This window comes from Electrophorus electricus, chromosome 2 (genome assembly GCF_041902795.1).
Source record: "Electrophorus electricus isolate QZ-2024a chromosome 2, ASM4190279v1, whole genome shotgun sequence".
Classification (NCBI taxonomy): Eukaryota; Metazoa; Chordata; class Actinopteri; order Gymnotiformes; family Gymnotidae; genus Electrophorus; species Electrophorus electricus.
The window spans coordinates 39,116,260-39,130,604 of record NC_137498.1 but is presented as its reverse complement, the minus strand read 5'-3'; the positions used below and the strand labels follow the sequence as shown (position 1 = coordinate 39,130,604).

Here is a 14,345-nt window from a genome sequence, read left to right as displayed (position 1 = left end):
ATATGGTGGGTTCTTCTTTCATCCAGCAGCTGAACACAGGGAAGACCATCGGTAATATAGAAATGAATCAGGCCAGCTAAAGGGCAAATAGCTCGCGTCATTTTCTCGCCTCACCATTAGTTTTAGTAGGCTGAGAATGCACCGTTATTACGTCTGACTTAAATTGTGCTCAGTCTCTAAAAAACACATTTATCACACAGAAGCAGACACTGCTCATCCATTTTGGGACTCTCAGTCCAAGGGAAAAAAAAAGGCAATGTGGATAAGCAAGGCTAACAACAGCATGGTGACAGGGGCTAAGTATAAATCCATAAAAGGATGGAATAACCTGATCTAATGAGTTAAGTGATTTATAGTGACTCACCTTAAGCGATCACTGCATTTTATAAAAATGTAACAGCAAATCCCAGACAAGCAAGCTAAGCAAAAGCATGAGCCATCCCTAGAAATTCTATATCTTTGCGTGTATTGCTCACGATACTTCAACAGCACTAACTGTTTATGTCTGAACACATAGATGCCATCTCATTAATCAGACCATCATTTTTTCTGCTTTGAAGAGCAGCTAAACAAAGATGCACTCGAGCAGACACTTTCTCCCACAAGCAACTTGAAGCTCTAAATAGCAACGGAATTCTAAGTTGAAAGCGTTTAACATTATCTGAATGTGTTTTACACAAGGCTTCCCCACTATTGCCCATTACAGTGCTGTCGACCCCATTAAGGGTGTTCTCTGAGCTCTCTGCCTGGGTGTGTGGATAGGCCATGTCCTAGGAGTGGGTGGGGCATGAGAGTTCTGTAAGGTGTGGAGGGTGCAGAGGTAAAGGTTGCACTCACCGGATCTTTAGCTCTTTGGGATAACACTGCAAAGGTAGAGATCTGGCTGCAGAGACATTTAGTGTAAGGTGCTGAGGATAGGAGTGTTTGGCAGCCCTCTGTGTCCCAGTTTTCTCCACCAGCCTCTCTGTTGATAGGGGGAAATACATACACAAACATGAGAAAGAGAGAGAGAGAGAGAGAGAGAGAGAGAGAGAGAGAGAGAGAGAGAGAGAGAGAGAGAGAACATGAGTATGTGAGAGAGAAAGAGGTAGAGTGAACTAATTGATGTGTGAGAGGAATGCAGAGAGAGTGAGCTAATTGCTTTGTTCGGAAAGCAATGACAGGAAAGAAGTAGTGGCTTCTGGGATATACAAGTTGTATAGTTAGAACTACAAAGACGACCAACACAGCTCAACCTGCCCTAGCACACTCCACTCACACTGGGTTACACCCTCTCTTCTTTCGTTGGTTGCCATCACCGCCAGTCTGACTAACAGCTACAATTTAAATAAAACTGTGAGAATATAATTATGTTAAAATTCCTGTTTATATGAAAGGCTGTTACACTATTTCAAATGTACTATATGCATACAAGATTACTATTATCCCCATCATCATCATTATTATTACATTTGAAAAAGATTTGGAAAAACAACATAAAACAAACTTGAATCTGCCATAAAGATTGAATTATTTCATAAATGTAACCCTTAATGCAGGGACAGTGGCTGCACTGCAGAGTGCAGAAGCTGTGCTGGATCTAGACTGATGTGAGTGGTACCAAATGAAAAGCCTTTTTGATGACCTCATTTGTATGCTATAATATTCCATTAACATTCCTAGAAACACTTTTTTTTTTCTGGCCAGAAAGTGCTGTTTCAAGGAAAAGCCTAGTTCTTATTTGGAAAGGATAATTGGAATAAGATCTTTACAAAACACTTATATTAGCTGGTATATTATTATGTGAATGTGCTATTCACACTTATCTGCATCATCATTGTTCATTTTCGGATCCAGTCCAAACATCATCCCCACAATATCAGCGGTTGCTGTCTGGGGGCTGGCATATCCATCTGTCCATGTTTCGTCCTCTCTTTGCCTTTTCCTTTCATGCATACTCTTAGGCACAGCTTGGCCTCTTCTCTCACTAGCTAATGAGTTTAAAGCCTCCTAATGAAAAGTTTAATGTTCGGAGCAATCTCAATCGTTTAATTACCAGTCTCCTTGCAGCACGTTTGCATATGCTCACTCACTAACATGACAGTCACGAAAGAGATTACACTTCTCAAACATACACATGAAATCTGCCTATTAAAACTCACTCAGTACTGCAGTACATACATGATAAAGGTCATGGAAAAAAGCATTGCATTTTTTCCCAGTTAATTATTGCAGCATTGAAAACTACCCACTGAGAACATAGAACATGGATTTTTGTTGAGTAGGGATGTAGATTTTTAATGCAAATATTTAATATAAAAAGTAGAAATACATTCCATGCATATCCTGGGGATCCAGATTTTCACCAATGCTTGCAGCATTCACACTATACAAACTGCAAGATTTTTTTTTTTTTCGACCTTACTGACAATAGTGGCATATACATAGATTTTCTTTAGATTCTGCTAGAAAACAAAGTTAAAAGGATTCCATTTATCATACAGATGGAAGATTAGAGAGCAGAGAGGGAGAGCAAGAGCGAGAGAGGGGGAGAGAAAGAGCGAGAGAGAGAGAGAGAGAGAGAGAGAGAGAGAGAGAGAGAGAAAGAGAGAGGGAGGGATTATATTTCTGCTTCCGTTCTGGTTGTTATCGCCCTGCATGGTGCACTGTGTGGTGTTACAGGATGGCCTCTCGCTGTTTGCCTGACATTTTAGCTCTGCTCCAGTGCCACACACAATTAAAGACATGTCTCCAATAACTCCAATTCCTCCTGATCCAAGAAATACTGGAATCAGCCTACGTTCTCAAATCTTCAGATGTTAGTTATTTTTCTGCTTTAAACAGCATGAAAGTACACATGCACATTTAGCTGATGATTACATTCCAAAGCTACAATATTAGCCAAACACCTCCTTCATTAGCTTGGCAATAATGTCCCTGATCACAGGCCACCAGCAGCAACCTTCAGTTGAGACCAAATCTCGCCTGCGCCACATCTAAGTCCTCAGACCAGCAAATGCATAACTAATCATTTGGAATATAGCAAATATATCGCAAAAAAATAGTTAACTTTGAAAAGTTTAATAATGACATTTGAATTAACTGGTAAGATAGATCAAATGAAAAGGAATCATATCCACACCCAGTGTTAACAAATGACCAGACAGGAATATTTAAAAGTTAAGTTATATTTTTCCAGAGGAACTGCAGTTGCTGGCTATGTGTGTTGCAGCACCTCTCAGAGAGGAGGTGCTGGGAAGTACGCCACAGCCCAATGCTGTTGGGTGGGGGGGCTGGAACAGGCAACATGATGGAGTTCTGCAAGACACTGCAAACAAGCACTCTCTCCACTGCCAGCATTAGTCCAGCACCTGTTGCAGATTAAGTTTGAACGCGGGACATATTCCACAGAAATTAGCTAGCTCTACTGGGACAAAGGGCTCATCACTGTCAGATAGGAAGGGCTATGCACAAAATGGGGGAGTGTGTGTGTACATATGTGTGTGTGTGTGTGTGTGTGTGTGTGTGTGTGTGTGTGTGTGTGTGTGTGTGTGTGTGTGTGTGTGTGTGTGTGTGTTCTAAACTAGTTTGCCAATATTACTAGTGATAGAAATGTTGACCTGCTCAGGATCACAAACAAATGTATAAGTACAAACAGCCGAGTACAACTGTGTAGTGGGTAAGACCTCCTCCTCTGTGATTCTGGGTATATATCAGGGGCATGTTCTTTTTGTCTTGCCACTACGTTTCCAAGCATACTCTCATAAAAAGGAACATTTTAACAATCTAATCTGTAATTTAGTACTTCCTTGTTGTTCAGTGGTGTGTCATTTCATTGAATCTGATATGCCTTTTAGTCCAAGACTTTAAAATTGCAGGAAGGATCAAAATAAGATATACAGAAATCTGGGTGCATCTTGTTAGGCTTGGATCAAAACAGTCTCAGTTAAAGCTCACAGGAACATCGCTCAATAGCCAACCAAATGAGTGAAATTAGAGGCGGAGAGTTGAAGTACTTCATGAGACCTACTGCAGACTGTCTAGCAGTAGACACCAGCAGGTTTAAAAGATTAGTAAACCTGAAAGCACTGAATAAGAACAGGACCTGTGGGGTGGGGGTTTGTGAGAAGGTGGGGTAACACAGCTCCATAATATGATAAATGTTTTATCCAGCTCTCCATATATTCACAAAGGAGGTTGAGCAGGTAGTGACAGTGGCCTCTTTTCAGTGTAATGAAACATTAGTCAGGGCTAACACACACACACACACACACACACACACACACACACACACACACACACACACACACACACACACACACACACAGAGAAAGTGAAATGCCAAGGCAGCCACACTTGTGCATTCAAGGCCAACTCCACTATTCAATATGCTGTGATGGGTGTAATGAAGCAGCCTGATGCCCAGCCCTATCTCTGCTCTGTACAAAGAGGCCCATGGCCACTGTAAATAAACAAGCAGATCAGTGTCAGCAGGATCCCAGTTTTGAAGCTGTTTGTTTTGTTTAAATCTCTCCGACGGGTTTCGGTTAGATCACAGACAAACTAAACAGAATTTATTGCCTTTTTTGATTCCCATAAATGAAGCTTTGATTATGATATTCATGAGAAGCCTCTCTTCACTAACAGAAGAGACAAAGTTAGATAAGGAACACTGCTCTGAGTGATTGGGGCTGTGATGGATTAAGCTGAGGATGGTCTTGTGAAGAGGGAGAGGGCCAGGGTGAGATTTCTGCACTGTGTGCCAGTATGCTGCACAGACTAAAGCAACAAATGAGCTGGTGGAGGCCACCTGTCAATCCAGTAGAAGAACTGTCTTATTTCAGGAAGGCAATTCAATTAACTTCAGTCTGGTTATGACTGCAGTGTTTGGAGCTGTGCTTCTCTTTCCTGGGTTTTAAGCACTCTGGGAATGAGAGTATATGGAAAAAAAGGTTAGCACAAAAAAGTGAGATCATGGTGTGAGGACAAAAGAGCCAAGGAGTGTGGTAGTGAAGATCCAAGGAGTGTGCTGGTGACTGGGCCAGGGCTCAAAAAACATGGAGACATGACAGGGTCTGTATATCAGTGACACACCAAATGGTAAGTCTGAGTTCTGCGATGGTCCTGATTTGGGGGAGGGTGGAACACCAATGGAGGGTGGAAGCTGAGAAATACCCTGCTTCTGCTGCAGTGACAAAGCACAGTGCCAGTGACTGAGCCAGGGAGTTAAGCTCAGGACAAGTTCTCGGGATGACACGAATGGGCTCCTTGCCCTGCAAGTTCACCCGGCTATGTATCACAATTCCAAAATGCATCATGCTGGAAATAAAGCTTGCTTGTGTGCTCCACTGACCTGTATAGCTAATGCTGTTCCAGCACAGAGCTGGAGTACAAGGGTTCACTGCCTTAATGTCAGCATGACCTACTCTGGTCTGGGCCGACTAAAGTTGCTGTTTCCTCTTAACACCTAATGCAAGGTCTTAGCATGGGCCAACTGGAAACATGCTTCTTTTGCTATCTCCAAGCTTGGGCTCAGGACAAAAACAGCTTAGATTCTGGGCTGCTGTGTTCTGAAGGGCAGAAGCCACAGGTAGCATTTTCCATTGGCCCTCATCACTGCTTTACAGGCACTAGGTTTAAGCTCCTTTAGAGAGATTAGTTTCCTTTAGTGTGCTAAGAGCAACACTCTCCAACAGGTTAGCATCCTGAGTGAAGCACAGCATGCAGAACTGGTGACTTGGTACAATGACCTTTCCCTTTCACATGGTCCCAAAGTGCAAAAACATGTAACCATGCTAATCATGACATTAGCGAAGTAGAATGGCTGGTTGGGTTGCTGGATCTCCTAAGGTGGGTTTGAGCTGACCCTTAACCAGGAAAAAGAAAATGATAAAGTGTTTTAGCTAAATAAAACAGAAGAGGCTGTAGAACAAGTTCATTATAAAACAAAACAATACTATATAAATACAAATGCCAATCTATTCTTTGCATAATACATCATGTGCAGAGTGACTCTCCAGTGTTGGATAAAAGAAATTCAGATGTTCATTCTTGTTGTGACTGCTCTGCTTAGATAGTTGTAAGATAATCCAATGCAAGAGTGTATGATCCATCTATTATGAGTAAGCCTGGGTTAATACAAATGCCATGGCTCCTGCTCCTGAGGGAAAGGCTTGTTAAGATGAGTAGTGGATTGTGAGATGCAGCACAACTCTCATGAGATCACCAGAGCAAAACAACCTGTATAGAGATGATCTGTTTGTTTACTATCTCTGTTTTCCTTTCATCTTGCACTCCCTTTTTAATGTCTGTGCACTCAAAAACATATGGACTAAATTGGACAGCATACAATTTCTCTTTCCCTGGTCACCATCTCTCTCTTACTCTGTCCTTCTTTCCTCTCTCCCTCTCTTTCGCCCAACTCTGTCTTTCAGAAGAGGTTAGAGCAGAGTTCATACTCACCACAAAAGCTGAACTCCAATCACGCACACCCGAAATGTTGCGTGAGCAGGCAAGTGCTCTCTGAGCTTCTGACACACTAGCACTCACCCTGTCCCCTATCGTGGAAGCCTGAGAGCCCCGCCCCCACAAATGCAGACTGGCCAGACACACTCCCTCTGCATGAGGTAGATCATTATTTTCACATCAAGACTGGCTAAATTTAGACTCCAGTTAAGATACTACATTGTGACACTTGTCATGACACACAAACTAAAACACATAGGTCTGAAGATAAAAATACACAGGCTGAATGGAAAGACTACAGTCCTCCAGGTAGTGAACTAACTAGCTATGAAGGGTCATGAGTGGGAAAGTAACGGATAAAGGTACACCAGAAGGGGAAAGAATAGTGAAAGTGAGAGAGAGAGATGAGAGAGAGATGAGAGAGAGAGGGAGATAGAGAGAGAGAGAGAGAGAGAGAGAGAAAGAGAGAGCAAATACAGACTATAAGAAAAGGCAATAAAGAGCAAAGCACGTGGTAGTCTCTGCATGGTACATGAGCGAGTTCTTGCAGTGAGATGGATTTTGCATGATACCAGTCCAGCTCATTTTAACCAGAAGACGCTTAGGGATTACTGTCACACTTTGTTGCAAAGTGGGAGTCATTTGGGGTACAAATTCATACAGCAAGAAGAAAAAGGCGCTTCTCTCCCATTGTGTTGTTATTATTCTCTTTTGTTCTGCTGCTGAAAATGAAAAGCAAACAAACAAGCACAAACACCACCCACTGGTTGTATTCTTGATACAGTCCAATGAACAGAATTCATTCTTTTTCACCCAGTTATTGCAGTGCTCCTATTTCCTTATAAAGGGAGGCACAAACAGAGGGAGGCTGACTCCACTTCATCAGTGGACAGTTTGTGACCACAGCACAGCAGCTAGCTGGAGATTTATGAGTGGAAAACCCAGCAGCGACAGGAACATGTGAACAGAAAAGACCAGCGACACTGCTGTGCCTGATGCACTCACACCAGCACAACTCCCACTACCATGTCACTAGCATGGCATTGTCACTGCTGTGCTAAGAATGATAAGGCATACCTACAAAGTGGCCAGTAAATATAGGCTCACTAAAAGATTCTCTGTCAAGAATCAGGCTGTATGACTCATGTCTCCATGAACATTATATTGCACTTCTCTGTAAGCACTGCACGTGCTATTCCAGACAGGCTGACACATGCCATTTGCTTTCTCTATGAAGCCCATTTACAGGTCATTTTAAGGCTTCATTTACGTTCCTTCCAACCTTATTCTCCTTTTTATTGTCTTGCTCAGAATACCCTATTCAAAATGTATTCACACACATAGTCCAATCCCTCTAACCAGTACTCTTGCAGGTGGATTACAGTGGATGCCTCTTTTACACTGGCATGGTACCAGTGTTGGGGCCAAAATCCCGAATGGTGCTCACTTTTCCACAGGTTCATGGCCAGAAAAATTGGTGCTGTTCTGGCCCCATAATCTTGCTGGTCTAGAACTAATGAACCTGTGATGCAAGTGTCTGAAGGGCAGGGTCCTAGTATCACCTCATAAAGTTGTTCACCCGCCTTACCACCATTTACAACTTAAAGCATGAGAACCACAGCAAATATAGCGGTAATAAATCATCATTGGTCTGCAGAAAAAACAAATGCATTACTTGTGATATGGTCTTCACCAGAAATAAAGGATAAACTAGAAAGCTCCCAAAGGAAACACAAGGTGTATAATGAAATACAGGAGGAGATGCTTTTGATGACGGAATGCTCACATCCATATATGTAATTGTTGGGCCCTTAAACCATTGGAAATGTGGGTCCATTCTTAAAAAAGGTTCGCTAGTTCACAGGAACCAGCACCCACTCTGGCACGAGCACCATCACTTTTTCACTGTTGGTGGAAAAGTGGTATTAGTGTTGCAGCTGGTGTGGAAACTGGTCTGTGAGGGGTTGTAAACTCTGTAACACTGCAGAGTATGGAACCAGGGGCAGGATTAAGGCAGCCATCCATGCAGGAGAGGCCCAATCCACAGCCTGCTCACAGACAGGCGATTTACATGTCCACAAGCTTCACCCAGACCCACTCTTGCAACCTGATTGGCCAAATGGAGTCATTGAAGACACAGGTGCTAGTGCAAGATATAGTCCCTAACATACTCTGGAGTATCCCTCACCTCCCCCTAATAAACAAAGCTAAATGCAAGATAACTCCACGTCAGAGAGTGATGGATGGGTGCGGGGTGAGACAAACCCTGCAGTGAGGGGCTATACGTGTTAACGCATTGGCATAGTGGCAGGCGTGAAGGACTCATGAATTGTTCTAGACGTGTCTATGGTCTGGCTCATGCAGGGCATCTGGCTGAGCTGTGCTGTAGGGAGGTGTGGTGTGAAGAGCTGGCAGGCAGGAGGCAGCCTGATCTCCCATGCACTGCCAGCAAAACAAAGCGGAACGTTTACAAAGGAAGCAGGATTTCCAAATGCCACACTCGATGGCGCTGTCGACACCCGAGAACAGTGGACAAAACTGAAAATGTCAGACATTTAATAATCAAGTCATATTAAAGAACTATCACACATGCGGGTTGTGGCCAGCAGTGACACTGTACCTCTCACAGTACAGAGAAGCATGCAGGTAGAGGTGTGGGCACTGCGGTATGGCAACAACTGCGGAAGCTGGAGATTTTACCATGGTATTCTTGTCATTATGGACAAGGCAGGAGTTCCAATGGTAGATAAAACAGATATATGGGCAGTTACTGAAGTGTAAATGCAACACCATGGCAAATGATCGTGTTGAAATAACCATGGCAGAGTGAGGGCATTATGGAATATACAAGCATGGACAGGCTGGGGTCAGCTGTTGTGATCTGCCTGCCAGATAGAAGTGTAATCCCCAAAGGACAAACCACATACACACATACACACCATACACACACTAAACTTGTATATAGTCAAACTTTCATTCTCTCTCTCTCTCTCTCTCTCTCTCTCTCTCTCTCTCTCTCTCTCACACACACACACACACACACACACACACGAATATTGTGTGTAAACAGCCAGAGAGCAGTAGATCAGTATATACTATGTCACATTTATGTACTTTGAAAGTCACTGTACCATTAAAACAGTTCTAGAGGCTTATACATGCATATATGACACAGATGCCAGGCTACAGTTATGACGAAGGTTTTGAGACTAGCATAAATTTTGGTTTTCAAAAGTTTGCTGTTTCATTTTTATGGTGGCAATTTGAATTAACTCTAGATTGTGAAGAGTGATCAGATGAATTGCAATTAATTGTCATTCCTTGCCATGAAAATGAACTTAATCATAAAAATTACTGCATTCCAGCCACTGCATTTCAGCCCTGCCACAGAATGGCCTGCTAATATCATTTCAGTGATCTTCTTGTTAGCTCAGGAGAAAGTGTTAACGAGGACAAGGCAGCTGATATCACTCTGTCATGCTGATTAGAAGAGTAGGCTGGTTGCTTTAAAAGGGTGGTGGTGCTGAAAGTTTTCTTCTGTTAACCATGGTTACTGCCAAGGAAACAGGTATAGTCATCATTACATTGCATTGCATCAAAAGAACTTCACAGGCAAGACCTTGCTGCTTGTAAGATAGCACCTAAATAATCCATTTATCGAATCAAGAACTTCAATGAGAGAAGGTCATTTGCATTGAAGAAGGCTTTGGGGTGCCCAAGAAAGTCAACCAAGTGCCAGGATCATCTCCTAAAGAGGATGCAGGTATGGGATCGGGTCACCACCAGTGAAGAGCTTGCTCAGGAATGGCAGAAGGCAGGTGTGAGTGCATCAGCATGCACAGTGAGGCAAAGGCTTTTGGAGGATGGCTTGGTATCAAGAAGGGCAGCAAAGAAGCCACTTCTCTTCAGGAAAACATTAAGGACAGACTGACATTCTGCAAGAAGTATAGAGATTGGATTGCAGAGGAGTGGGGTAAGGTTATTTTCTCTGATGAAGCCCCCTTTAGACTGTTAGGGACATCTGGACAAATGATTGTCCAGAGAAGAAAAGGTGAGTGCAACCATGAGTCCTGTGTTATGCCAACAGTGAGGCATCCTGAGACCATTCATGTGTGGGTTGCTTCTCATCCAAGGGAGTGGGTTTGCTCAAAATTGTGCCTAGGAACACTGCCATGAATAAGGAATTGTATCAAAACATTCTCCAAGAGCAACTTCTCCCAACAATCCAGGAGCAATTTGGTGCTTAACAATGCTTTTTCCAGCATGATGGAGCATCAAGTGGCTCGGTAAACAAAACATTAAAATTTTGGGTCCATGGCCAGGAAACTCCCCATATATCAATCCCATTTAGAACCTCTGGTCAATCTTCAAAAAGAGGGTGGACAAACACAGAAACTGTGATCAACTCCAAGCCCTGATTAGGCAAGAATGGGTTGCTATCAGTCAAGATTTTGCCCAGAAGCCGATATCCAGCTTGTCAAGGCAAATTGCAGAAGTCTTAAAGAAGGGTCAACACTGTAAATATTAAGTCTTTGCTTAAACTGGATGTATGTCTTAAAAAAAAAAATCTAAAAAAGGCAGTAAACTTTGTGAAAATCAAAATTAGTTTTTCTTTCTTTAACCTTTTTATCCTTTCTTTCTATATTGGCAAAGGTTTATCATATCTGTGCATAACTTTCAGTAAGCTCCATGTTCATCAATGCATTTTTTGACCTCCCTATAAAGTGCACTTTCTCTTTTTGATGCAGGGTTTTGTTTTGTTTTTTCCTTCCCTCTTTCTCTGTAATCTGCTGTTAGAGGCAGCTAGTCCTCATGCTCTGCTCTACATCAGGAAAGGAGGATGATTTCACTAACAGCTGGTTTAGGGGTCCTTATCACAACTCTACTCTCCTTGACTGCTATTATGTGCCTCATTCAGTCTGGCTATTAAGCTATTAAGTGTCCATTTTCTGTTGTGGTGTGTTTTTTTTTTTTTTTTTTTCCCCTCCTCTATTTCTAGCCTGTATCAAGTCAAGGGTCTGACTGAAATTCTTCACCATTCAGCTCCTGGATATTTACCTTTTTGTCAGGCATTTTCATGCCAAAAACATTAAAGGCAGATTTATTGACTGTGGGTTACAACTAATCCATCACTTATTTGTTTCAATCCGTTTGTTTACGTGAACACAAGATGTGCATCTCCCCCCCCCCCAAAAAAAAACCAAAAATACTATAATTAATACTGGATGTCCAAATACATCAAGGTTGTCCAGTTCCAGGACTGATGAGCTGATGATGCCAGAGTGCTGATTAATCAAGGACTTCAACAGCATCGGCTGAGGCTGGAAATAACTCCTGCAAGGCTGAATAGGACATCTCTGATATGCATGCACACACATACATGTGCACACACACCCCATGGAGCTGGGGACAGAAAAAGGGAAGTGTGTATATAGGTGCTGAAGTGTGGGTGGTATGTGTGAGTGTTTAAATCTTAAGTACCTCGAGCTGTGCTAAGGCACCGGTGTGTTACACTTTCTCTGACATTTGATGAAAACTCATACTGGTCATGGTATGGGTCAACGCCACAACTTAATTCTAGTTCTAGAAAGAATTACACAAATCATTTAAAATACAGATATTAAGGCTTTGTGCCCAATTACCAAAAAGATGACTGATGGCACTGAGCATTCCTCTGGGGGCAGAGTTTTGGGTGTTATCACCATGCTGACACCTAGTGCCCTCAGCTCACTAGAGCTGGTAATGCACTCTCTCTGGGGAAAAAAGACAGGAAAAGTATAAGCTTTAGTTAATCTCTTAATTCTCTGTCTCTCACTCTCTCTGTCTCTCTTTCTCAGGCTCCAAGCTCTTTACAATTGACAGGTGGATGCAAAGGGGAGACGACTGTGAGTAAACAAAAGCCTGTGTGGAGCAGTCTTCCCACTGTATAATGCAGATGAATGTCTCTTGTTTGTGGCCTTGCTGAGCATGGGAGTTGTTCACCGTCTTACTGGTTTACTTGGGAAAAAAAGCTGTTCCTGCCACAACCATCTTGTCACAGTGATCCCACCAGATCCATCTTCTCATGCCCATCCTGCCACGCCCACTCCCATCTCGCCAGAGCCATCACATTGGCTTCTCATCACTGGTCTATGCGCTAACAGGGTGGTGGTTGTAGAGCTTCACAAATGCAGGCAAAGTCCCTTCACTCTGGGTCCTTTAAGGTCTTGACTGTTTATACAAATGTATAATTGTCTCCTCATATATGCTTCTGCGCTCTCTACACCAACACCAGTCTGCGCACAGAAAGCGGGAGAGAGAATATGCGAGTATGTAAACAACAAAACAAGCCTGTGTTGTCCAGCATCTGAACATATTTGCACATCATAAACACATTAGCTGAGAATGTTAAATAATAAGAATGTATGGATATTCCAGTAAAATGCTCTTAACATCTCTAAACCGTCCCTTCTTTACATGCTGAATGGATTTACAGCAATAAAGCCTGGCTGGCAGGGGATTAGTGGGTCGTGTCAGTATGGACCAGACTAGTAAATGTGCATTTGGCATGGAGAAGGTCTACAAGCTCCCAGTTTTAACAACAGATTCCATTAAACGTAGGCCAGTAGAGATTAAAACATTCTCCCGTTTCTCTTCATTCTTCTAAGTTCTCCTCTTCAGGTAAGTCTTTTCTGTCTTTTTTAATAGATGAGCTTGCACAATGACTATGTAAACAGGGCACCTCACCTCATTCTATAGCTCAGGTAAACACACCGAACCCATGTGGTGTTTGTTTGGCATCTCTTCTGCAGCATGTGTGAATGCCAAGCTCACTGTCCTATTCAAAACAATGAAAGCTGTGTGTCCTTTTCACAAGAAACTGCCAAACAGTCCTCACCACAGAGAAAAGGATGAGACCACCCACAATCTATTGGAAATAAATAAACACTCAAATGAGAATGAAGAAGAATGCGAGAGGAGAGAGGGAGAAAAGGGTGCGGGGGCAGTCTTGGGATAGATTGGGGGTCATGTACTGCTCGGTGGAGTATGCAGCCGAACCAACCATGTGGATGCAGCAGGTGAAGGAGGAGCAGGGGACCAGTGGATGTGACGGAGGAGCTGCGGGAGAGAGTGGAGTGGGCTGCCAGGGAAGGTGGCATTAAGATGAAAGGAGGCAAGCAGAGTGCCTCCCCACTTCAAACAGACGTCAGAGGGGCAGAGCTAAATGGTGTGCTGTAGCGGTGTGCTAACAACCTAGCATGAGGTGCAGCATAATTGATGCGTGAAGGGGAACGAGAAGAATGCGGTCCAGCAGATGCAGATGAGCTAATACAGGGAGGGAAAAACAGAGAGGGGTGAGGGAGAGAAAACTGGTTGTGTGGGTGTGTGTGGCTGAACAGAAATGAAACAGCTTCCTGTGAGTGTTCAGTGCCACTGCTCCATCCGGCCTTCCATCTACAACTGCCCCTCAGTGCCACCGACCAAAATAAACAAACAATCACAGAGAGCAGAGCAGTGTGGAAAAAGAGGAATTATAGCTTAGCTCAAATTACACTGAGGCAAGACCCACTCTGAGCAATGACAGAACGGCTGCACTGGACCATTTCTGACACAAATGGGCTTTTTTCATAGAAGCACTCAGTATGCCCCTTAGAATACGAGTGGCTCCAGAAAACTGCTCTAAACAAATTAGCTCATAACAAACGCCAGCCTAGCTGGTTCCTGATAGCTCCCGTATTGCTATTCACCCGCAGTGGCTGCATGGCGGTGAAAACTACCAAAGCATAGTGCTAATATATTTGTACATTGCATTCATTATGATACTGTAACCAAATGCAATTTATCATAGGGTTTGTTTTGTGCAATACTTTATTTTTATGTGCCTGATTACAGGGGCTCCATTGTGGTTTGGGAAGCAGCAT

The 14,345-nt window shown here is 43.1% G+C and overlaps 1 protein-coding gene across 22 annotated transcripts in view; it reads right to left on the bottom strand.

Annotated features, from left to right (window-relative positions):
- adgrb2 (adhesion G protein-coupled receptor B2) overlaps window positions 1–14,345 on the bottom strand; it is a 188,123-nt gene that overhangs the window by 52,053 nt on the left and 121,725 nt on the right. For all 22 annotated transcript variants that reach the window (XR_014118762.1, XR_014118764.1, XM_035529193.2 and 19 more), the window contains exon 16: window positions 838–964. Coding sequence is in view for 20 of the 22 variants with exons in the window: in XM_035529193.2 (XP_035385086.1) it covers window positions 838–964 (127 nt within the window). In the remaining 2 variants the exon portion in view is untranslated. The remainder of the gene's footprint in view (window positions 1–837; window positions 965–14,345) is intronic.